The 25,222-nt window shown below is 53.1% G+C and overlaps 1 protein-coding gene across 1 annotated transcript in view; it reads right to left on the reverse strand.

The window, feature by feature from the left end:
- ANXA11 (annexin A11) overlaps window positions 1–25,222 on the reverse strand; it is a 42,154-nt gene that overhangs the window by 4,678 nt on the left and 12,254 nt on the right. Inside the window, exons 2-11 of the mRNA XM_018042302.1 lie at window positions 11,657–11,719; window positions 10,080–10,192; window positions 8,786–9,172; window positions 7,437–7,524; window positions 7,103–7,197; window positions 6,357–6,470; window positions 4,157–4,247; window positions 3,705–3,784; window positions 3,519–3,575; window positions 1,445–1,538 (exon numbers count right to left, since the gene is read on the reverse strand). Of these exons, the coding sequence (XP_017897791.1) occupies window positions 1,445–1,538; window positions 3,519–3,575; window positions 3,705–3,784; window positions 4,157–4,247; window positions 6,357–6,470; window positions 7,103–7,197; window positions 7,437–7,524; window positions 8,786–9,172; window positions 10,080–10,192; window positions 11,657–11,711 (1,174 nt within the window). The 5' untranslated portion in view covers window positions 11,712–11,719. The remainder of the gene's footprint in view (window positions 1–1,444; window positions 1,539–3,518; window positions 3,576–3,704; window positions 3,785–4,156; window positions 4,248–6,356; window positions 6,471–7,102; window positions 7,198–7,436; window positions 7,525–8,785; window positions 9,173–10,079; window positions 10,193–11,656; window positions 11,720–25,222) is intronic.

The following is a 25,222-nucleotide window of genomic DNA, read 5'->3' on the forward strand; positions in this document are numbered from 1 at the left end:
CTCCAAACTGCTGTCATTCGCGTGTCAGAATCATGATTTCTCCCACCTCTGAACCCAACTCGGATCAGCTCCTCTTTTCTCCTGACTAGTATCATTCATGCAGTCCTGATGTGCTATAAACATATTTCATGCTTATTAAAATGAATAGTGACCAAGACGAGCATGTGTGCGCACTTGCGCCACTGCAGTACAGTGCTGTGGAGGCAGGCAGCCCGAGGGCAAGCGCCAGCTCTGCCACATTACCAGTTGGGTGCCTGAATTCCCCAGCTGCCCTTCACCCCATTCCTCATCTGTAAAGCGGGAGAATGGCGTCTATTGGCATTTATTAAAGGCTCAGTGCATGCACACAGTGGGTGCTGGAGATCCCACCCCGCTGCTAGGTGTGGTCACCGTTCTCCATCCTCACCTGCCCTCGTCTGCGCTGACACTGCTGGCCTCTAGGACACCCCTTTCTTGGGGTGTCCCTCCTACGTCTCCTGCCCTGGCCAGAGCCCTGTCCTCAGACCGCTGTGCTCCCTCCCGGGGGGACCAGTTGCAGTCCCGGGGCCTCAAACTCCTTCGACCCACTCAGATCCCAAACTTTCACCTCTAGCCAGACTTCTCCAGAGCTCCGGGCTCACACACCTAGTGGCTTCCACGGCACCTGTGGCTCCTGACCCCCTCCCCTCCTTAAAGCCTTCCACTCTCAGTCAAGGGCCCTGCCCTCTCCCACTGGCTCAGCGAGGATAAATCCCGGGGTCCTTTCTCTCTCTCACACTCCACAGCCAACTCATCTGCAAACAGGGCCAGAATCTGACCCCTGCTCACCACCCGCTCCTACCAGCTGTCCACACCACCGCCACTCCTCCCCTGGACTGACTGCGGCCGTCTCCTAACTGGTTTCCTTCTTCACCAGAGACTTCGCCACTCTTCTCAGTACACTTGCAGAGCCTAAGCCAAATCACAGCCCTCGCTCACACCGAGCCCTCCACCGGCTCCCTGTTTTATTCAAGACAGACACCTAAGTCCACGCAACTGTCGGCAGGGCTTCCTCCTGTACAGTGCAGGGGACTCTATCCCATCTCCCGGGATAAACCACGGAAAAGAAAGCAAAGAAGAATGTATACATGTGTAAAACTGATTCACTTTGCTGTACAACAGAGATTGGCACAACACTGTAAATCAACTATATTTCAATAAAAAAAAAAGAAATTAAAAACTGCTCCCAAACAAACTCTGAAATTCCACATTCTAGCAGGTAAAGATACCCACCATCAGGAGGCCCCCCTTTCTCTCACCTTCCTTGCTTTCCTCAGAACCAGATTCCAGCACAGGCAGGAAACACGCTGATAAAATCCTGCAAATCGCCACTAGGGGGCTCTTTCAAGGAAGCGAAAGGCCCACGCAGCGAGGAACTGCCAAAGGTTTCCACTTCCTGGCTACCAGGCAGCCAGCGCAGCCTTACCTGCCACCAGGTGGGCCCGGCTCCGGGAGCACAGAATCGCATTGAACTTGGACTCGTCTGTTCCCAGGCGGTTCTCCCCGGCTGCGTAGAGCTCCTGGACAGAAGAGGGACAGACAGGCATGCAGGCCTCGCCCCCGACTCCAGGCCCAGGTCACCTAGGACAGCTGGGCAGGAGGGAGAGGGGGACAGGGCCCCAGCTGAGTTCCATTCACTGTGCTGAGACAAATGCCACCCACACATCCCATGGGCCGGGAGAGCCTAGGCCACTGGGGTCCAGGACAGGCAAGGAACCAGGGGGCAGCAGCACAAACGAAAACATAGGCTTGAGTTCTAGCTCCGCTACCCTCTTGCCACGGGACTCTAGGCAGGTCACTGGCCCTCTCTGCGTTCTCCGCTCTAAAGTGGGAAGAGTGAATTAGATTCAGGGCCACCAACCTGAAAGCCCAAAGGGGCCACTGGGTAACTTAAATGCAGGAATCAGGGCAGTTTAAGGCCAGAGAGTGGTGGGGACCATGAGGACTACACAGAGGTGCTTCTCAGCTGAGAACAGGACAGAGAAACAAGGCTCACAGCCCCCAGATCCATTTTTCACGTGGTGGTTTAGCTGCAACGTCGTGTCCAACTCTTACAAGCCCGTGGCCCGCCAGGTTCCTCTGTCCCTAGAATTCTCCAGGCAAGAATACTAGAGTGATTGCCATCTCCTTCTCCAGGGGATCTTCCCGACCCAGGGATCAAACCTGGGTTTTCTGCACTGCAGGCAGATTCTCTGCCAACTGAGCTGGCAGGGGAGCCAGAAATCCAGATGTCCATAAGAAATTTCTCACCTTTAAAGGCAGTTTCCCTATCTATAAGCGGAAACACAGAATAACGATATTACAATTGACAGATCGCAGTTATGGATGTGGGACTTTATGTGATAGGTGCCTGCCTATCATTTCATTGAAAACACCATTTTATGTTTGTAAATGGGAAGAATTTGCAGTTTCTTCTTAAACTGCTGAAGGTCTAAGCTCAGTATATATGCCAACTGGTAACCTTTGAACCAGATGGCTCCAAAGTGCCTTCCGAGCCTCAGGTACCAGCAGCTCGTGGACTTAAAGGCACCAATATTTGAGGGCAGAAGGTGCCCATCAGGGGCTCAGAGACCCCACAAGTCAAGGTGAGGCCAAGCAGGTCCAGAACTAAGAAGGCAGAGTAGTTGGCACGAAAGCCTTCGACCAAGGCAACTTCCGCCTGAGCTAAGGAACGGCCTGGACAGGAAACAGCAATGGGAAAGTCCCCACTGGGCAAGGCCAGAGCCTGGGGCTTTAAGGATGTACAGGCTCAAGTTCAGTTATGGAAATGGGGGTCCCAAGCCAGGGAGATGTTAAGGAGGGGACCGGGACCAGGGCAGGGGCAGGTGCTGTCTGGGCACAGGGAGTGAGCAAGGCGTCTGGGCCTCTGTCTAGACTCTGCCTCCAGGTCTCTCGGGACACAGCTCCGCCTTCCTGGGCCTCAGTGTCCTCACCTGGACACCTCAGTGCCCTCCAGCCCACCAGGAAGCTGGGGCCCTCTCCAAGCAGAACTGCTACAGTGGTCTGACATCATTGGTGGGAAACCCAAATGACTCTGGAGAGGCGCTTGGATCCCTGGACAAAGAGAGGAAATGGCCAGAGACAGTTCCCCCTTTAGCCTGCAATTCACACCAGGCTGGAGACAAGGGCAGAATTCTAAGGCTACACAACTAACATGGCAGCTGGTTTCTAGGCTCAAATCAAAAGCTTAACAGAATAATGGTCTAGGCAAACAAACACAAGAGAAGTACCAAGTCACATGAAATCCCACATCCATCACTGATCTACCAACTGTTGACAGTAATATTATCCCACGTGGTCCCTCCTACAGGGCAGGAGGCTGAAGGAAGCCTATGGAGGTGGGTGACCTGCTCAAGGTCACACGGTTGATAAGCAGCAGAGCCTGTGAAACTCAGAGTCTGGAATCCACTCCTCATCTTTGCTGTTTCCACCCCTCATAACACAAGGAAGTGGGAAGCGCCCTCTGCTCAGGAAGCCAGGTGAGCGGCCGTCACGCTCACCTGCACATCTCTCTGGACGAGGGTCATGTCCACGTTTGTGCTTTCATCCCGGTTTCCCTGAAAGGAAGCAGGCCGTGAGGCAAGGCCACTCCTTGGAGCCACATCCTCCCTCCCTGCTCCTCTTCCCCGTGGCCCAGACGTTCACCTCTCCTTACCGTGGGCCCAAGCTCTGCCCTGGGAAAGTACCTGAGAGAGAGAGATGAGGAGCCGCTGGAAGTGTCCTGACGTGTCGCTCCGAATGGCCTCCTCCAGGGTCTTTTTGAATTCTGAAAGCGAGATGCCAGGAAGGGCCACCCTGTAGCTCCGTGGACCAAGCTGCCCACTGCACACAGTCAACAGTGAGCGCTGGCACGAGGAGCAGGTGGTCCACACGGCCCCCAGGAACACACAACTGGAGGCCAGGAAGGGCTATGCTCCCAGGCTGACCTGGCCCTGGGCACACCCAGGTTTTCCCTCAGCCCTCTCTCAAGCTCAGTCACCTGCTTCTGTGTAAACAGCAATCAGGGCTGGGCCTGGGATGGAAGCCCAGTGTGTTGGGGATGGCAGGAGACGAGGAGACAAGGTCAGGAAGGGAGAGTTCACGCCCCGGGAGGGAGAGGGTGTGGCCACGGCGGCTGAGGCCCTGGGGCCAGCCTAACCTGTCTTGTAGAGTCTGTTCAGCTCCCGGATGTGCTCGTTGCTGCGGGAGGCGAGGATCTCGATCAGGCAGGCTTCATCAGTGCCCGCCCCCTGCGGAGCCAGAGCGCAGAGTGTGCCCAGAGCAGGAGCTTGTGACAGCCTCCTTGCTGGCACGCAGGGAAGAGCAGGTGCCATGATCCCTCAGGACACAAACCCCAGGGGAAGAGGCCACAGACACAGACCCACCCATCATGCTGCTGCTGCCGCTGCTACCCGGGCCTGAAGCAGCCAAACTCCCCCACACAGTCCCAGGAAAGGACCAGGAAAGAGAGCAACATGGTGACAAGTGGAGATCCAATGAAGGATTATCCCCATTCCAACTTCCAGGACACCAAGAAATCAGAGAAGTGTGGTGACTTGTCCAAGGCCACACGGTCAATGGCGGGGCTGAGAGGCGGACCTAGATCTGTTTGATTCCAAGTTCAGTCCATGAATAAAGTAACAAACAACTGAGAAAACAGTTTGAAAGCAAGAGCATCGCCACGTGGGAAAACCTGACTCCCAGAGCGGAGAGTGGGGCGTCTGGAGACACCTGAGAAAAGGCAACAACATTGAGGATGGAAGAGACGGCTGAGGAAGGGACAGTGAGGAGGCAGGGGACAGAGTCAGTAGCCTGCTTTCTGCATCGGGTTGCACCTTGGTTCTCACGATCACTAGCTGTGTGACCTTTGGCATGTTACTTCACCTCTCTGTGCCTCCGGTTCCTGGACCGTAAAATGGGAGTGATACTGGAGGCAGATATGGTAGGGTGTACTGGAAGCAACAGAATCAGGAAGGACTTTCTCGACACAAGAGAACCCATTTCTGGCCTAAACCATTTTGTGACCTGAGCCTGGCCACAGTACTTGTCCTTAAGGGAACAACAGAGCAATAGGCAAGATAACAAAACATATAGACCCTGGGTTCTGCGTCAATGGTAAAGACAAGCCTAAAGCACTTTCTACAGCTGTTCTGCAGAATTTAAGCCCTTCTGGGCACTCAACCACCCAAACAAATGGAACCTAAGGGATGATGATGTTGACCTTTTCACATATGGACTCTGTGGACCATTCAAGCCCCTTCATGAATATGCACGTGTTAGCTTAAAATTTCCCCAATTTTGCAGTTCCAGGAGACACTGCTTTGGGAAAGACCCCTGATGTTCTTATTTGCTGCAAGTAATAAATCCTTCCCTGCTTCCTGGGCTTCCCTGGGGGCTCAGAGAGTAAAGACTCTGCCTGCAATGCAGGAGACTTGGGTTCGATCCCTGGGTTGGGAAGATCCCCTGGAGAAGGGAATGGCAATCCACTCCAGTATTCTTGCCTGGAGAACCCCATGGACAGACAAGCCTGGCAGGCTACAGTGCCACGGAGTCACCTTCTCCTGCTCCTTGGCTTAGTTGTGTCTTTTGACACCCACGGAGAGATGAACCTACTTTCAGGGGATATCCCTTCAGGGCAGGAAGAGTCACTGTGCCCACTAGGCCCTGAGGAAGGCGGCGCCTGCTCAGCTCCCAAGGACTCCCCCATCTGTGGGCGTGGCCCCAGCCCATCCACAGACACCTGCTGAGGGTCTTGGCAGTCACAGGACTAGGGGGAGGCTGAACCCAAACCAAGTCCATCAAAACCGGCCTCCTATTCGGAATTTGGACCAAGGGACAGCTGGCCTCTTCTGTGGCTGGATCTCTGACGGGTACTCAGGGAGGGGATGCTGTGCCAAAGAGGGAGAGGCACAGAAGCAGATGGAAGAACGAAGCAGACACTCAGGCAGCAGGCGAGAGAGATTCTGCCCAGTCCCGTCCCTCTCCAGGTCAGGCTGCTGTCGCTATCCTCCTGATTCTCCACCCTGGCTCTGCTTAAGCTCCTCAAGAGTGTTCTGTTATCTGCTAACAACAGAGTCCTGATGAATGAGGATGGTATCGCCCACTCCTCCCACCCCTACTATCAGAGCATCGCTGATTTCCTCTGAAGCCCAGCTCCCACCATTTAAGGCAGAGACTTAGATGCTCCCTGATGATGAGTGATGCCTCATTTGCCTCTTGGAGGAGCCACCAGAAGTTCCCTTTTCTACAGAACTTGGACCCCAGGAGCTATACTGACAACAGCAGCTAATAATTGAGCTGTGACACACACGTGGTCTAGGCCTTTGTCCACCACGTCCACACACACAGAGCATACACACCTTGATAGCTTCCTTTATCTCATGGGCATCAAAGAGGACAGGGGTCTTCATCAGGGCTAAGATCGTCTTCTCAAAGTTTCCTGACAGTTCCGATTTCAGATCTTTGATCAAATCCTAATTGGACATTTAGAAAAACAAAAAAACCTATTTTGAGAATCCACAGGAGGTGACCAATAGGGAACAATATCCCAGATTCAGCAGCATTTACAGAAAAGACAAACCTCAGGCCCCAGACTGACCTACAGAATTGTAACCTGCATTTGAACCAGATTCCCAGGGAACTCATAGCCCATTAAAGTAGAAGAGACACTAGGCCAGAGCACTAGCCCGCATGCTCTAGCCTCTATGTACTCAGTGCTTATCTTTCTATTAGTAAGATCCAAAAGCCCCCAAAGTCAAACTTCTGTATGTTCAGTACTTAAAGCCTCTTCTTTCAAAGAGAAATAACTTGCCCATGGTCTCGGTGAGTCATGGCAGAGCCAGGATAGAACCCAGATCCCCGGGCACCTCTCAGCAAACTTCAGGACCCTGTGGACTCTGGGATTTCTACTTCAGAGCATCCTTTGCCTCTAGAAGATGCCATCAGTTGAGAGCCACCAAGAAACGCCCTAACATGCCTTATGGTCCATCTAGGAGATCCAGGTCCTGGGGAAAAGCAGGAGTAGGCTGCACCTATCAGGAGGATATGCCCTGATTCAGGCAAGAACCCCTGACCGTCCCTGTTGGTCCCAGGAACCAACACTCACCTTCCCATATGCTGTCTTAAAGGACAGGAGGATCTGCTGCCGTTGCTTGTTGGAGCGACTACCCAGGCAGTCAATGATGGCCTGCTCGTCGGTCCCTGGTGGAAGGAGAGGTGGGAGTGGGCGTGGGGTCACAGGGATGCTCTGCGGCTAGAGACTTTCTTGGCCTGGGTCCTCCAATTCCCCTGAGCATCTGCGATACATCCCCATATCCACACTCTCTCCAACCCGGGGGCCAGGCCGCCTCCACCCAGCAACCCCAGCCCACAGAGCCACTGTGTGACTGCCGAGGGAGTCGGGGAGGCAGCTGGGACTCATGCCACCCCGGGTCTCTCACCAAAGCCCTTCATGGCCTTCCGCAGGACCTCAGCGTCTCGCAGGGGGTCAAAGCCAGATGCATCTGTGATGGTGCCTCGGTTTCCAAACTACTCAGACAGACAGACAGACAGTAAGATGCTGCATTTCCTAGATGTGAGACTGCCTGCCCCAGACTCTGGAAATACCTTCCTTCTAAAAGTTGGGGTACCTGAAGGAGTCTGCAGTTGACAGCACAGGGGACTCAACACTGAGTCGGCCTAATGTGACCATTGCAGCTCCTCGTGTCCTGGCACTGAAGCATGTGCCGGGCTCCCGTGGCAAGGAGCCTCCCTAGAGCTGAGTCCTGATGCTGGAAATCTACACTACACCCGGGTCCTCCAGGCCGGGGCTCCGGATGGAGGGGAGGCCTCAGAACAGGGTCCTAGCCTCTCCTAAAGGCCTCAGCGCTGCACATCGGGGCTCCCCTAACAGCCCTGCTTAGTCCACTCTCTACACATCATAAACAGGTGTTCCTCCAGGATGCCTTCAAGTGTCCAGCCTTCACGATGGTACATGCAGACCGGCTACCTCCTGGATTCACTCTGGTTTCCTGGACTGTGTTCTGGATTCTGTGACCTGCTTGCCTGCTGGACTTCTTCCTCCAATGACGGCTACGCTCCAAGCACACTGGATTTTTCCTGCCTAAACTCTCCCTTGATGGGTGGTCTAGGACAAACTGGCTTTAACAGAGGAGAGAAGCTGAGAGAAAGATGAGGGGAAGGCAGAGAGGCGCGATGCAGGGCAGGGTAGGGGTAGGGGGATGTGTGGGTGTTGGGGAAGGAGGGGAACGGACCCTCTGCCTAAAAATAGTAGTCAACCACACTCCACTAGCCCTGTGCTTGGCTGGTTTGGCTGTGTAACCATGACAATGGATTCTAGGCTTTGCAAACATGAACTGCTCTCTAAAATGAGCCAAGAGCAATCCTGAAAGAGCCACCAGACATTTTCCACACTCAGAGGGCCTGGTTTTGAGTCTGGGAGGGCACATCCAGAGATTAAAGACTAAGAGCCACTGGGCAAAGGCCTTTTGAGACAGTTCTCACAAAGCCCAGGCAGTCAATACCACAAGAAGAACGAAGAGTACCTGGAGCGTTCAGACCCGCCTCACACAGGGACCCTCTAACCAAGCTGGGACAAACAGGGCAGCTCCCTGGGCCCTCAGGAGTGCAAGCAGGGGTGGGGAGTCTGTGAGAAAGTGATGCTCTGAAAACCACAAGTCAGAGCTACAGGACTGAGCCCTCCCCCGTCCCTGCTAGGGGACACTAGGCCACGTGTCTCAGGCTATTAGGGCCAGGCCCGGACAGGCAGTAGCACAGGGTCGGTACCTACCTGGGCTGGGGACACGGCAGGGGTGACGGTCCCAGAACCCGAGTACCCTGGATAGCTCGGCGCCGGTTGCTGCCCAGGAGGTGGCACTGGTGACTGTCCAGGGTAGGTCATGGGCGGCTGTCCAGGGTAGGCCCCTGGGGGCTGCTGTCCAGGGGGCAACATGGGCTGGCCTGGCACAGGGGCCCCTGGGTATGGCGGATATGAAGGCATCCCAGAGGGTGGGTTTCCTCCAGGGGGCGGGTACATTCCATACGAAGGAACAGGCTGCTGGGCAGGGGGGGGCTGCCCGAAACTCCCCGGGGGAACTGGAGGGTAACCACCGCCAGGAGCCCCCGGGTACAGGTTTGGCACGCTGGCTCCTCCAAACGTCCCGGACATGTTGGCTGCCTGAAAGTCCACAAAGCGGAGCCTTAGACTAACAGCCCTGGAGAGGTAAGGCCACACTCCATCCATCCCTCTGCCCCTCCCCACCCTGAGCCCTGCAGCGGGAGCCCCGGAGCCACACTCGGCTCGAGCTGACCCCGAGCACCACCAGCTTCTCAGCAGGCCTACCGAGCCCGCCCTCTGTCCCCATGCCCCCGCCTGCACCACTGGCCCCTTACCCTGCCTGCCTCGCTCTGACACCACACCGCTGTTCCCTCACGCTACTGTCTGTCTCCTCCCAGGGGCTGGCAGGTACTCCTGGGCTGGGGTTTTCCATCCCCAGCACCTACCATGGGCCTGGTGCAAATCAGACTATGCAGTGGTTGCACCATTTACACTGAACGTACGTTTATCTTTAGATTAAAAATACACCATTTTATAAGCAAATCAAAAGTAGCGTGCCTGCCTGTGTTACCAGGCGCCTGCCCGCCCCCCCCCAACCAGGACAGTCATCCACATGTACGAACACAGACAACACACACCTGCATCCGGTCACACATGCATGACACACACACACCCTCACCCTCCTCCCATCCCTGTGCTGAGCGCATACAGAAGGTGCTCAATGCATATTCCTCACCCTGACCCAATCCTCCAGTACTGAAAGGAACCTGGAAGACCACGCAGCCCAACACACTCCCCCACCCCTCACTTTACTATCAAGAAAAACGAGATGCAGAGAGGGACAGTGAACTGGCGAGAGCCTCGATGGAAACCCTTCTGTCCTAAGATATAGTGAGATACAGTGCGACACCCTCAGTGCCCACAGGTAAACACACACCCCTCTGACAGCCCGGAAGCCAGCAGCCTTTCTCCCTCTGGCCCCACGAGAGTGGCCCCCGGGGCAGCCCAGTGGGCGGGCTGGACTCACCACTCCTGAGAGGTAGTCCTGGTTGAACTGCCCTGCGTAGTTGGCCACATTATCCAGCCCGATGGGAGGCATGGTGGGTGGCGGGTAGCCAGCACCACCCCAGGCACCGCCACCTGAAAGCAACACCGAGTCCATCAGCCCCTCGATCAACAGCCAAGAGGACAAGGCAGAGACATCAAGCTCCCAGGCGGTCAGAGAGGAGGCCAGGCAGAGCCTTGGGCAGTCCTATATGCCACGGTGAAAGCGCTCAGGCAACAGAGTCTAGCCTGATCCTGCTGCCAGAGAAAAGAAGAAGGAACCTGCCCCACCTTTTGGGGAGGAAGGCACCACTCAGCAAACACTCCCAAGACTCTGTGGGGTATTAAGGCAGGAGGGCCAAGGGCAGACCTGCTCTCCTGGGCTCACCACCACGGACCAGGAGTACAGACAGGTCACTCAGGGAGGCTGTGCCGAGCCCAGCAGAGTGCAGAGCTCAGGGAGCACTCAGAGTCCAGAGTGATGGACGAGCACAGCGGCCGGGGTGGGCTGGCCTGCTCATCTGGCTGTGTGCCGTCACCATATGTCTGGGAGAGGCAGGGAGGAGCGGGATGACGGGACAGAGGCAGGCAGGGCTTGGCTGTGAGGAGGAGTCGGGGAACAGCAGTAAGAAGTCCCAGCTCCGACACCAGAAGGACCGGGGCATGCGCCCTGAGCGAGCACACAGCCATCCTGGCTCAGTTTCCCCGTGTGAAGCCAGGATAGCTGGTGATGGCCTCAATTGCTGTGAGGAGGATTAAGAGAGTTACTGCCAGGCAGGGCTTAGCTGGGAGCCCGGTGAGTGTTCGTATGTGACAGCCCTCACCGAAGCCCTCACGAGCAGCACAGCAGCCAGCATCATGGCTGGCCTGTCAGAAGCAGCCCTGTCCACGGCAGCGAAAAGGCCCTGGGGGCCTCCAGCACGGCCTTCCAGCTCCGGGACACCCAGGACAGAGCCTCCCCGGAGTCACTTGCCAGTTCCTGCGCTTCCTGCTCTGGTGCTGACAGAGATGGAAGTGGTGGGGCACAGGTACCAGACAGGCTGGCACAGCCACCCTGCTACTGGCCCACAGCCTCAGCGACCGCCTCCCCGCCCTGCGCGCAGGGGCCCTGCTGCTGGGAGCGCACACACCGTGCAGGCAGGGCAGGGGGAGCGACAGGGCAACTGTCACTGCGCGGTGCTCCAGAGGACGCCGTGCCAGAGCCTCTACCGGCTATCGCGGCCTGCCTGGGCCAGCCCCGTGATGGAGACGCCTGAATTCATTTGCAAAGGAGGAAACTGAGTCTCAGAGAATGGAACATATCTGTCTGTTCCTATCAGCTAATACGGCAAGAGACTGGGGCCTGGCCTCATCCTGGCTTTTCAGAAGTGGCTCCAAACCCTGGCCTCAGCTGGCCCCAGGATCCGAGATCTTCTCTAGCCCCCTCCCATCTGGCTGCACTGTGTGGGCATGAAGGGAGCAAGGAGATGACTGGAAAGCACCATCACTCCTCCCCCTCTCCATGCCTAGCCCCTCTGAAGAGAAGGCAATCCCTCCCCCACAGGCCCCAGACCTTCTTACCTGGTGCAGCTGGTGGGTAGCCACCTGCGGGCGGTGGGTAGCCTGGGTAGCTCATCGCTAGATCTGAAAGGAAAGAGCAAAGTGTGCTCAGGCTCGGCCAGGGGCTCCCATTAGCTTTACTGGAGGACAGCAACACCCACAAGCCAGCCCCAGCAGGAGGAGCCGCATCAGGCCTGACCTGGGGTGGGGCAACCCAGCTCACCCTTTTCCCACAAGGCCCCTGCCAGAAACAGCAATCGGGGCATTACAGGATTCGCCACCCATGAGCTGGTGAGTTACCCTGAAAACCGCTTTCACCCAGGCTCCACCCCCACCTGTGCTGACAAGGGATGCTGCAGGTGTGACGCTGTTCTCCCATCTCATTCTCAGGGGCCAGGTCCACCTGCCTGGATCTTCTTTATCACCATCCATCCAGCATCAGGGAAAGCCCGCGCTCCCATCTCCCTGCGCCCAAACTACAGACCCTGAGCGATCCACAGCGGGCTCCAAATTGCATCAGCCCCAAACTACATTTTTTGTTCTCCAGCCTCTGGTTCACCCAGCAAGGGAATCCCCGGGTATGGGATAACCATTCCCAGAAATAAGGAGAGCCCTCAGGAGGGCTCATCTGATCAAGCGAGGCAGTACCACCCTGTCCCTACAGATGGAACTCAGAAAGGGCAAGCGACTTGCAGGCCGGCAGTAAGGGAAGGAGCCAGGCCCGGGACCTAAATCCTTGCTGATGTTGGGAGACCTGTCCTCACAACCCCCTCTGTACAGACCCCTCTGCCGTGCCTCACACTAGAGGAGCTGCCCAGAGGGACACGAGCTGCTGTGATATCACAGTCTCAGACCATCAGGAAACCTGCTTACTCTCGCCAATCAGTGGCTATTGCAATTTAAGAGGCACCCAAGGACCAGTGAAAGTGAGGAAACCTGTAGGCTTCCTTAACAATCACACCTGCTGAGCCCAGGTGAGCAGCTCCTCCGTGCACACCAGGCCCCAAGCTAGTTCTCAAACTGCAGTGTGCGTCAGAACCCACCTGGAGGGCTTGTTAAACACACTGCTGGGCTCCACCCGCAGGGTTTGAGTCAGTAGAGCCAGAATTCATATTTCTAACTAGTTCCCAGGTGATGTTACTGGTCCAGGAACTCTGAAAACACCTCTCTAGACACCATTATCCACCTACAAAACTCTGGGCCGCCCTTCACAGCTGTGCTGGAGAGCTCCCCACGCTGCTTTTAAGGGAGATGAAGGGCTTCCTTAAGGTGCCACTGGTTCCCGTGAGTCTGGTTCTCAGCCCTCTGGGCATGGTAATTTATTTGGGTCACTGGGTCCACGGGTGACCACAATGGGAGGCCAGATGGTGGCCTAGTGACCTTGCAGAGAGCGAGAATCGGCGACCTGTGGTGTGGGCCAAAGACCTCTTCCCAAGCACGCTGTGATGTGGCGACTAAGCTCCCCAGTGGTGCTGCTTTCAGTCTGACCCCTCTGCCAGAACCCTGAGGCCTCGCTGGTGAGGCGACACCCTGGGGATCTGAATGCTGGATGGGCCAGGAACCTCCTCATGGAATAAAGAGGAGCCACCCGTCGGAAAACCAGAGGACCTGCAGTCCTGTTCCTGACACCGTTCTCCCTGGAGACCGCCTCCCAGAGGAATGAGCCTAGAGGCCTCACCCACAGCGGGAGGGGAAAACAAAGCAGAGAAGCCAGATACTGCCCTGTTTCCACATCAAAGTAAGATGCCAGCCAGACCTAAGCATCAGACTTCAGAAGTAGCCCTCAACCCCAAAGATAACACTAAGTTTCTGCGTAAGACAGAAACAAGGAAAATAACACAAAGACAAGAGAAAGGACAGATTCAGGAAAAACGCTTCATGGTGAGAAAAAGACCAACAACCTTTAGAGAAACTCAAATGATGCAAACTACAACACAAAAGGAACACGAGACGCTCACCCTCACTAACACGGCGAGGCGCGCCGAGTGAACACACAGAGATGCTGAAATTAACAACGACACGGTCTCTGACTCAGAAACTCTACTTCTGGAGATCTATTTCTCAGATGCACTTAACCGTGACATTTACTACAACAACCAGAAGGAATCCCTAAATACCCACCTGCAAGAGGCTGGTTAAATAAATCACAACGGATCCATTCAAGGGATACTCTGTGTATTACATTCATATATCTATATATTATATTACACACTTCAAAATTAGCCAGCTCTATGAGTGGCGATTTGAAATGATCACCATTGTTAATAAAGGTGTAGTGCTGGGTGTATGCTAACTTAAAAATATGAAAATGTGCAAACTTAGCGCTGAACACACAAACACACACACCCTACAATCCCTGGAATGCTAAACAAGGAACTGGGTAGCACTGATTGCCTCTGGAGGGGAAAACTGGAATAGAAATGAAATTCACTGCTTATATTTGCATTTCTGGCCCCATGCATGTGTGCCTCTTAAAAAAACAACTTTAAAAAAGACTCAATTCAGGTAGGGCTTTCTGAGCTCACTTGAGGTTGTGGCTGTTCCTCCAAGATTCGAATAAGTTACACAGGGTCCATTCAGCGCAAGGCAGCCCGGCTCGGAGCCTGGGGTTAGGATTATTACATGAATACACCACGGAACTTGGACCTGCAGGGACTGCTAGGGTTCCCGCCTCGGGCCGGGCCGCAGGCCAGCCTCAGCCACTCACAGGGCGCTGGTGCTCATTCCCTGAGCTCTCAGACGATGAGCTCTGCCCTGGAGGGCCCCACAGGCCGGGTCTCATCCCACACCCAAGGAATAGTCCTTCCTTCCACGCCCCCTGGCTTCCCCTCTCCCCAAAAGCCCACCTCCAGTCTTCCCTTCTTCTGAAAGAACCGCCTCATTTTCTTCCCACCATTTCCTGCCTGAAGCAGTTCCACGTCTGTGGCCCACTCCCTTCTCGTTCACAGAGCTCCCCCGGGAAGCAAAGGCTCTGGGTATGGTGTGGAGAGTCCACGGCAGCAGCTCCCCAGCCTCCCTGGACTGTTAATGCCTGCATGTTCTGGACAATGGAGACAGGGTGCTGATTCCTGTTAAATTTCCCCCTCCTGTTAAATTTCTACCCGTTGCTCCAGCCTACAAGATCTCTTGCAACCCGGGCCAGTATCAAGCATCTTAGCACTCTCTCTCAGCTTTCTTTTATATTCATTGGTTGGGAAAACATGGCATTTGCGTTCTTCCCAGTGAGTGCCACTGAAAGGGCGCTCCTACACTGTCGCTACCAACCTCTCCCCACCCAGGACCACTCAATCAGTTACTGGACCACCTAACTCTACCACAGCCTGATCAACACCTGTTTCCTCATCAAGTTCACGACAGGAGGAAGAGGGCCTCCGTCAAACGAGGATTCTAACACATCTCTCCCATCCCCCACCCGCCTAGAGCACTCCAGCTTATCTGTCTAGGCATCTCCAGGATAAAAGCAAAGGCAGCCAGAGAGCCCGGGTCGACCTTCGGAGGCCCAGTCCTCACTCCCAGCGCCCTGACTCGCCCCTTCCCAACGAGGACATGTCCTAGGAGAGCCCCGGATCAGCAGGCAACTCTTAGACTCCCAACATCTACAGTCTTCCCCTCACCTTTTAAAAATAATTTTACTTATTTATTTTTGGTCGTGTTGGGCCTTTGTTGCGGCGCAGGCTCTTCTCCAGTAGTGGCAAGCGGAAGTTACTCTCCACTGCAGTGTGTGGACTTCTTGTTGCACTGGCTTCTTCTTGTGGAGCACGGGCTCCAGGGCACACGGGCTTCAATAGCTGCGCACGTGGGCTAGGCAGTCAGCAGCTTCCAGGCTCTAGAGCACAGGCTCAATAGCTGTGGCGCAAGGGCTCCGTTGCTCCAGGGCATGTGGGATCCTCCCGGATTAGGGATTCAACCCATGTCTCTTGACTGGCAGGTGGATTTTTACTACTGAGCCACCAGGGAAGCCCCCTTCTTTTTGTGAAAATTAGGAAATCTGCTTATGGCCCAGTCTTTACATACTCTGGCCTCCACTTTTTCTCAAGAGGCCACCAGCAGGGTCCACTGCCCTTGGCAAAGTTAGTCTAGCACCTGGGATACCATATACGGCTCAGAGGGGAGTTTGGGCAGGGCACAGTGGCGGGGAGGACCCTCACCTTCCCCTCCACTCTGTCCAGCCCTCACTCTGCACACAGAAGGTAACACAGTGATTACAGTCCTGCAGATCTGCTTTCTCTTGAGAACTACAAACATCACACCTTCCATGCTGACCAATGCCTTCCTCCTACTTCTGCCCTTCAACAATGAAGAAAGGTGCCTGAGTGGGATGCTTCACAGAGTGGACAGGCCGGGATTCTGACAGGCCAGGCACATCCCCGTTCTGTGCCAGCTCTCATCAGAGCACTCTGTCTTGGGACTCACTGGAGAGGACCTCCAGGTGCCACAGGCAGCTGGCCTCTTCCGGGACTAATCCAGTTCCTAGACACCAGCCTCTGGGGAGCTTTCAGCCTCAAGTACTGCCTCTCAAGATGCAGCACAAATACCACCCTTCCCTTCCTTCCTCACTGGGACCATCTACCTGCAGCTGTGCACCCGATTTCATCCAGCCGTGGCCCTCTCTGGCTAAACTAGGGCTTCTCATGCTTCAGGCTGCAAAACAATCACCTGCTGGATTTGTTTTAACCCAGATTGTCAGGTCCTGGCCCCACAGTCTCTGCAGGGTGGGTTTGGGAACTGGCCCCAAATGCTGATGCTGCTTGACTCTGGACCAGTTTCTGTAGCACTGCTTGCTTCCTCATGCATGAGAATCACCTGGACAGCTTGCTAAAAATAAAAATGCCCAGGCCTTGGCCCCAATCATTCTGGGCACTTCAGTCTGGGACAGTCCAGGGAATGTGAAATATAAACAAGCACCCTATCCCCATCTCCAGGGATTCTGATGTAATTGATTCTGCACTCCACAATCTAGGAAACACTTTTTCCTTTAAGGTACGTACTTGGACACTTTCCAGCTTATTCTATCTAGTCTTTATTCCCAGCAGTAAGTAAACTCTGAGGATAAACACCAAGATCTGAGCATCCCAGGGTCCCTTGAGACCAAGCCTCAGCTTACTCGGTCAATGTTGAAAGCAGACAGCAGGTACATAGGGGGCTTCTCGGGGCCTATAAAGTGGCTTGTTCCCTAAAACTGTGTACATGTACACAAGAATACCACTACATTTCAAGGATTCCACAAGAGTAGGCACCCAGAGTCCTCAAACACAGCAACCTAGAAACACTGTATTAGAAGAGGCAAAATAACCCAGCACAAGCGGTACCTCACTACCCTGACCTAGTCACGCCCCCACGATGGAGAGTCTTGTCGCTCCCCCACCTCCAGAGTGGGAGATGGAGGTATATGGTAGGCTGGCTGTGCTCTCTGCACACATTCTCGTGCCCTGCCTGACTTCCAGTAGTGTGGAGGAAAAAGGAAGGTGGCAGGGCCATGCACGCCTGGCACAGGATCATGCAGTGTCCTCCCCAGAGAGCCAGGGCTGCGGCAGGCTACCACTCAGAGGAGGCAGAAACCTGGAGCTCTTCCTGGGCCAGAAGTCACATGCTGTGAGACCTCCCGCCCAATGCCCAGCAGCGAACCAAGAGGGCCTGGACTAGAGTGCACGCTTTGCTGGGATAGCCCCTTCCCAGTCTGGGCGCTACAGTATTTATTTGTGTGTTAGTTAATTAATATTAAATCTTCAATCTGTTTTTATGCAAAAGTTTAAATGTAGAGCTTACACCATACAGTTCAGATGATCCCTGCTGGTTTCTTTTTAAAAATCAAAGGAAGAGAAGACAAACCACAGAATGGGAGGAAACATTTAAAAAGACACATCTGATAAAGGATTGTTATCCAGAATATAAAAACAATTCTTAAAAGCTCAACAGTATGTATATCTGAAACTAACACAACATTATAAATCAACTATACTTCAATTTTTTTTAAAAAAGAACTCAATTTTAAAATGTGCGAAAGATCTAAACAGATACTGTCCCCAAAAATACATACACATGGCAAAAAAAAACATACGAAAAGATGCTCAACATCATACAGCCTTAGGGAACTGCAGATAAAAATAACAATGAAATAGTACCACACACCTATTAGAACGGCCTAAATGCAAAACACCGATGACGCCAAATGCTGATGGGGGTGTGAAGCTACAGAAACTCACTCACTGCTGCTGGAGACGCGTGCCGGTGCAGCCACTCTGGAAAGCGGCAGGGCAGTTTCCAACACCCTGAACATGATCTGGCAATAGCGCTCCATGGCATTCACCCAAAGAGGCTGGAAATGTGTGTGCACACAAAGCCCTGTGCATGGATATTTACAGCTGCTTTCTTCATAATGGCCAAAACTTGGAAGCAACCAAAATGCCTTCAGAAGGTGAATGGGTGAACTGTCGTACATCCAGACCATGGAATATTATTCAGCAGTAAAAGAAATGAGCTGCAAGCCATGAAGAGACAAGCAGGAACCTTAAATGCATATTACTAAGAGACAAAAAGCCAGCCTGAAATGGTTACGTCCTGCACAATTCCAACCATGCGTTATTCTGAAAGAGGTAAAACTATGGAGAAGTTAAAAAATCAGTGATTACCAGGAGTTAGTGAAAGGAAGGCATGAACAGGCAGAGCACCAAAGATTTTTAAGACAGTGAAGCTCTTCTGTATGATACTAAAACAGTGGATATATTAGTCAAAACCCACAGAATGTACAACACTAAGAGTGAATGCTACCAATAAACCATGGACTTTGGGCGATAATGGTATGTCAATACAGGGTCATCAACTCTAACTCTGATATGAGACACTGATAGTGGGCGAGGTGATTCTGTGAGCCTAAAGCTGCTCTATAAATTAATTTAAAAATAAAAAGTGGGGCTTCCCTCGTGGCTCAGTGGTAAAGAATCCTGTTGTTCCACCTGCCGATGCAGAAGACATGGGTTGGGTCCCTGATCCGGGAAGATCCCACATGCTGTGGAACAACGAGGCCTGAGTGCTATGGCTATTGAGCCCGGAAACTGCAGCCACGGAGCCCATATGCCACAACTACTGAAGCCTGCACGCTCTAGAGCCCACGCTCCTCAAGCACAAGAAACCGCTGCAATGAGACGCCCACGCACCGCAACCAGAGGGCAGCCTCCATCTGCCAAAGGGAGAGAAGCGTCCGTGCAGCAGCAAAGACCCGGCACGGCCACATATAAGCAAATGATTATTAAAAAGCAATAAAACGAATATAAATACACTGTATGGAAATTCAAACAGAACAGAAAGGCACAAAGGGAAAAGCAAAATTCACCCTCCCCTCTAATCCCCTAACCAAAGGTCACCACTGAGCAGTCTCCAAAGTAAAATTCAAGACAAAACACACTTTCACACACACACACACAAAATGCAAATACATATATGTGTATATATAGTTTTTATATGTTCATATATAGAGAGAGAGATGTAGAATTTTTAAAAAACAAGAAAGAAACTTATCTATCAACAGACTCTCGCTCCAGTTCAAAGCGAGGTTTGGGCAGGCTCTGGTGTAATTAGTCAACCACATGCCTGCCTGGCCCACTTCCTGTACCTGGCTGTTGGGAAGATGAACAGTTAGCCAGCCCTGAGCTGGTCTGAGCAGCTCCTGACCACCACACACAGCAGGGAGGGAATGACCCAGAGCAGGGTGCAAAAGGGGCCCAAAGCAAGGCTATTTAAGGTAGTTCAGTTCAAAGAATCTCATATGGAAAAGGGCCCCAACCAGTGACCTGGAGCTAGGCCCTCACCTCCACAGACCTTGGCTGTGACAGGTGGCTTCATCTCTCAGGGCTCTTCCTAGTTGGACTTTACAGCTTCTGAAGGTGACACCTCTTCAGGTTTTCACCCCAATCCTAGACTTAAGTGAAAGTGAAGTCACTCAGTCGTGTCTGATGCTCAGCGACCCCATGGACTGCAGCCCACCAGGCTCCTCTGTCCATGGGATTTTCCAGGCAAGAGTACTGGAGTGGGGTGCCACTGCCTTCTCCGAATCCTAGACTTAGAGGCTCCCAAAATATCTATACTGGAAAGGAACTTGCAGTTTCCAACCACCTTGGTTTTGTAGCTAAAATATGCCAGGGACCCAGCTTACTCAAGTCACCAACACTTGGGGAGAGAGTCCAAGGTGGAACCCCACCTTCCTGAGAGAGAGCAGAGCCTCCCTGCCTTCCTGAAACAGGGCTGTGTTACAAAACCTGTGACCACTGCAACCTGGGCTGGGCTGGTTTGTTTGGTGGTCCCAATCGGTCTTGCCATTGATCACCTACTTTAAGACCTCTCTCTCCTCCAAGGGCAAAAGGAAGACAGTGCAGTCACTGCTTTGAACTGGGGTCAGCCAAGGTCAGTCCTCATGGCCAGGAGGTTCCAGAAACCCTCAGGTGCCTCAGCTCACACCACAGGCCTCTACCCATACCTAGAGGGAGGAGGGGAGCAATGCCTGGTACAGCCAAGCTCTGCCACACAGGCCCTCCAAGTTTCACTCAGATCTAGCCTGGTCCATCTCCAGTTCAGCCCAGCCAAGCAGAAACAGGCAGCATGATACAGAGCTCAGTGCTCCCTCAACTGCGTCCCCTGACACCAACTTTCGTCTCATGAGTGGGAATTTACCAGGTACCCACTTTAAAAAAGAGGCTAGTTGTCCAAAAACTTTGAAAACTGCTGCCTACTACATCCTCTTCCAGGAAAGTGCTAATTTTTGATAGATTAAAGACTCTGAGAAGTCCTCTAACAGGTGCCTGGTTAACTTTACCCCTCAATTTCCCAAACTTACTAGACAACAATAATAGTTAACATTTATCAAATACTCATTATGTACTAGGCCCTCTGTTAAGTGCTGTACATGAAACTGAACTTTGCAGCAACTCCCTAAGACATATAAGACTAAGATCATGACCTCTGTATCAGAGATAAGGAAACTGAGGTGTGGAGAGATCACACAGCTTGCCCAAGGCCACGGCTAGTAAATGAAGAGCCAGGATTCAAACCCAGGCAGCCGAGCCCCAAAGTTCAGGATTTCACCCCTACAGTGCACTTCCTCCAGGGCCCACCAGCCCCAGAAACTACTATTGCAAAGACTGAAACTTTAAAAACACTGGTTGATGAAACAGAATAGAATTAGGCAGCAGGACACTAGGTTTTCCTGTGATCGCAGGTATTTCACTGAAGGCAGTCTAGGGTGGCGGGAGGAACATGAACTCTGATGTCCAAGTTCACACCCCAGTTCTGCACTGGGATGTGTGGTCTTGGGCAGGTTATCTAATACTCTGGGCCTCACTTTTCCACATCTGTAAAATGCAGATAGTAACAGTTTAATATCAAATATGTTCTCATTATATCCTCGTGAAGGTGAAAGTTGCTCAGTCGTGTCTGACTCCTTGCGACCCCATGGACTATACAGACCCCATGGAATTCTCCAGGCCAGAATACTGGAGTGTGTAGCCGTTCTCCAGGGGGCCTTCCCAAACCAGGGATTGAACCCAGGTCTCCCACATTGCAGGTGGACTCTTTACCAGCTGAGCCACCACAGAAGCCCAAGAACACTGGAATGGGTAGTCTATCCCTTCTCCGGTAGATCTTCCTGACCCAGGAATCAAACAGGGTTTCCTGCATTACAGTCAGATTCTTTACCAGCTGAGCTACCAGGGAAGCCCCCCAAAAGTTCTAGTCACTCAGTCATGTCCGACTCTTTGCGACCCCCTATAGTCCATGGAATTCTCCAGGCCAGAATACTGGTGTGGGTAGCCGTTCCCTTCTCCAGATCTTTCCAACCCAGGGATCTAACCCAGGTCTCCTGCATGGAAGGAGGATTCCTTACCAGCTGAGTTACCAGGAAAGCCCTATATGTCCTCTAACCTCTCACTATATCAGTTTCCCTAAAATAGCAGGTTAGATTAGAGGGTCCCAGAGGACCCTAGACCACTTGACAACACTCAGGATGAGAGATGTGGGGGCAGGGAGGGCACGCGGTGGAACACAAGAGCTTGGAGAGTCAGGACAGTGTGAAGGGCAGAGGGCGGGGGAGCAGGGCAGAGAGTAAAGTCGGCTGGTTCCTTCTCCACGCAAAACCCAGCCCCTAGCAGCAGACCCTGGGTGGGGATGGCTGTATTGGATTTTCCAATCTCCCTAAGAAACCACCAACAGGAAACTGGCAATGTTTTCTTTCTATCCCCGCTGTAGGCTGGGGTGCCCAGGGCTTGGTCCAAACTCCATGAAAAAAGCTGGGGGTGAGGGGCGTGGAGTTTCCCAGGTGATGCTAGTGGTAAAGAACCCATCTGCCAATGCAGGAGACATAAAAGAGGCAGGTTCGATCCCTGGGTCAGCAAGATCCCCTGGAGGAGGGACAACATACTCCAGTATTCCTGCCAGGAGAATCCCATGGACAAAGGAACCTGGCAGGCTACAGTCCAAGGGCTGCAAAGAGTCGGACACGACTGAGCCGCCTGAGCACGCTCGCAGGCAGGCACACAGGGGCCGGGGTGCAGGTGATGGAGGAGAAAGCACCTCTGAAAAGACCTTACTTAAGAAGAAACCTGCCCCAGGAAGAGTGACTGGCAGAAGCAGAGCCTCAGTCTGCACAAAGCTTCAGCCCTACCAGTACCTAGGAGCCTGCTGCCTGTATGCCCACTCTGGGCTCGGCCCTGACAGAAACCATCTTTTCTGCTCTTGGCTGAGAAGACCTTTCCAGACCGTGTCCTGGGAACTGAGAACGAGGGAGCGAGGCAGGAGCGGAGGCCTCCTTGGAAAGGCGCCTGCAGGCAGACACAGATTTGCAGGTGGCCTCTCTGCCACCCCATGCACAGCACAGCCCTGGCCAACCTGGGTTTCTTCAGCTCATGGGAAGGGCCCCCTTTGAAAGATGCCCGCACTAAACAAACAGCTTCTGGAAGCGCCAACACTTAGTCAAATGCCAACCCTGATTCAGGATTTCTGAGAAGTGAAAAGTGGCCACAGAGGAAGCAGGTGAACCCAGATATGGTGTCAATATCTGGCAGACAACCAGGCTGTGACGGGAGATCAGGCTGAGGTCCCTGGAGTCACCAAGGTTCTTCTGACGGACACAAGTTTCTGTCACAAAGGCAGCGACAGAAAATCCCCCCCACCCCCACCAAGGTAAGCCCAAGGTGTGGCCAGGACCTTATCAGGAAATACCCCTCCCCCAAAGGGAAACGGAGGTTTGTTTCTCAGTGCCTGTGGGGCTGGGGAGGCAGGCCTGTATCTGTCAGTTTCACCACTTCCGCATGCGGAAGCTGCTTGCAATTACACCGCCTGATCAGAATGGGCTCCTCAGGATCAGCCGATTAAATCAAGCACAACTCAGGGAGTAAAGAAAGCCTCCTTGCTGTCCCCAACATAGCTCTCAAGCCCCTCCATTTCCTGCAAAGTCCAACCCAAGAGTTGTTCCTCTAGAACCACCTGAGCCCACAGGGGTGCACCCTCCAAGCTCTGTGGAGAGTACTGTCTGCACAACAAAACCATCAGCAGCTCAGCTGGAGGGGAACTTGGGGAGTTCCTTCTCCGAATCCCTCCTTGGTCCAGGGAAAGGGAGGCTGGGCAGCTTGTGCAGGTCACGCAGCCTACGCATCACCAACACTGGGTCTCGTAACATTCAACCCCAGGTCCTCCACAGATTCTTCTACCACCTCCAATTACTCTCTCTTCCATCTGTGCACAACCCACACTCCCCTGTCGAGCCACCAACATCACAGGACAGTCGTAAGAGACTCCTCGGCTTTGTCATATGGACTTTACCCATGGCCCACACAGCCCTGATATCATCTTCTAACACGGCTGCTGGGCAACCGGGGTGAAAACACGGTCCAATGACATTAGTTCTAACACTTGCTGGCTGTGTGAGCTTGGCCATGTGGCTTGACCTTTCTGAGCCTTTCTCCTTTAAACCGGGGAAGGCACACCATCTTACTGTGTGGCCGTGAGGGTCTGGTGCACTGATACATGCATTTGAAGCTTATGCATGTAGCTTATTAGCATACAGTGGGTGCTCAGTTAATCTTAACTTACTCCCTAAGAATTATTAGTTTGGTAGCCAGGGTCTAGGTCCTAACTTCACCATACGCTGTATGACATTTTCAGAACAACTTCTCTGAACTTCTACGCTATCTGCAGAAACATGAGCTGCCGACCTACTTTGGTGTTACTGTGAGGACTGAATGAAGTAAGAACAGGGAAGTTTTGTAAAACAGGGACCGTTTTCTGTGCTCTGTCACCAATTCAACCTGGGTTGTACCCTTCCAAGTGGCCAAAGGGGACAGGCTCTGAAGTTTGGAGAGGGGGGAAAGGGTCATCAAAGGTCCTGAACAGACATCCCTATGTAAGTGTCTACTAGGTGTCCAGCCCACACAGCGACAGGGGTTCCTAAGCAATCGTTATGGTCACAGATGGTCCAAGACAAGTCTGGAAGGGAAAGAAAGGAGGGCTTTTCAAAGCCTATGATCAAGGCACCATGAAGTTTCTGGATTAGGTCTGTCAAAAATATCCCCAACAGAGAGTCAGCATCCTGACCCCCCAAAATCTGTGACTATGTTGCCCTAAACGACAAAGGGGTTTGCAGACAGGCTACAAACCTTGAGATGGGGAGCATACCCTAGATTATCCAGGCGGGCCTGTGAGTCCTCTCCCAGCTATGGTAAAGATGAAAAGAAAGGATAAGGAGAAACAACGATGAAGAGAGCTAAGAAACTTGAGAGGGATTCCATCCTCACAGGAAGGGTGCCAGACGTCAAAGGATGTAGATGGCCTCTAGAAGCTGGAAAAGACAAGAAGCAGATGCTCCTCCAGAGCTTCCAGAAAAGATGTGATCCTGCCAACAGACACCAGGAGACCCATGAGACAAAACTACAACAGAGGTCGTGTGCCAAAATGGTGCAGTTGCAGCGGCCAACAGTAGGGCAGCTCCTCAAGAAATTAAACGTATGACCTAGCAATTCCATTTCTGTGAATGTACCCAAAAGAACTGAAAGCACTGTCCACCAGTGTTCCCATGTTCACAGCAGCTGTTATTCACAACAGTCAAAACGTGGAAATAACCCAAGCGTCCATCAACAGATGAGAGGATAGACTAAACGTGGTATATACACAACACACATGCTAGAATATGGGCGAATCTTGAGATAATTACACTGAATGAAACAAACCAGTCACAAAAGATAGTCCATGACTCTGCTTATATGAGGGGGCCTCCCAGGGGGCACCAGCAGTAAAGACTCGACCTGCCGATGCAGGAGACGCAAGAGACACAGGTTCAATCCCCGGGTTGGGAAGACCCCCAGAGAAGGAAATGGCAACCACTCCAGGACCTTGCCTGGGAAATCCCACGGGCAGAGGAGCCTGGCGGGCTACAGTCCACTGGGTCACAGAACTGGACACGCTGAAGGGACTGACTGATTCGCCACTTAAGCGAGGTAAGCAGAGCCGTCTGATTCAGAGACAAAGTGAGACAGTGATGCCAGGGGCTGAGGGGAGAGGGGATTAGGGGTTAATGTTTAATCGGGAGAGAGTTTGTTTGGGAAGATG

This window comes from Capra hircus, chromosome 28 (genome assembly GCF_001704415.2).
Source record: "Capra hircus breed San Clemente chromosome 28, ASM170441v1, whole genome shotgun sequence".
Classification (NCBI taxonomy): domain Eukaryota; kingdom Metazoa; phylum Chordata; class Mammalia; order Artiodactyla; family Bovidae; genus Capra; species Capra hircus.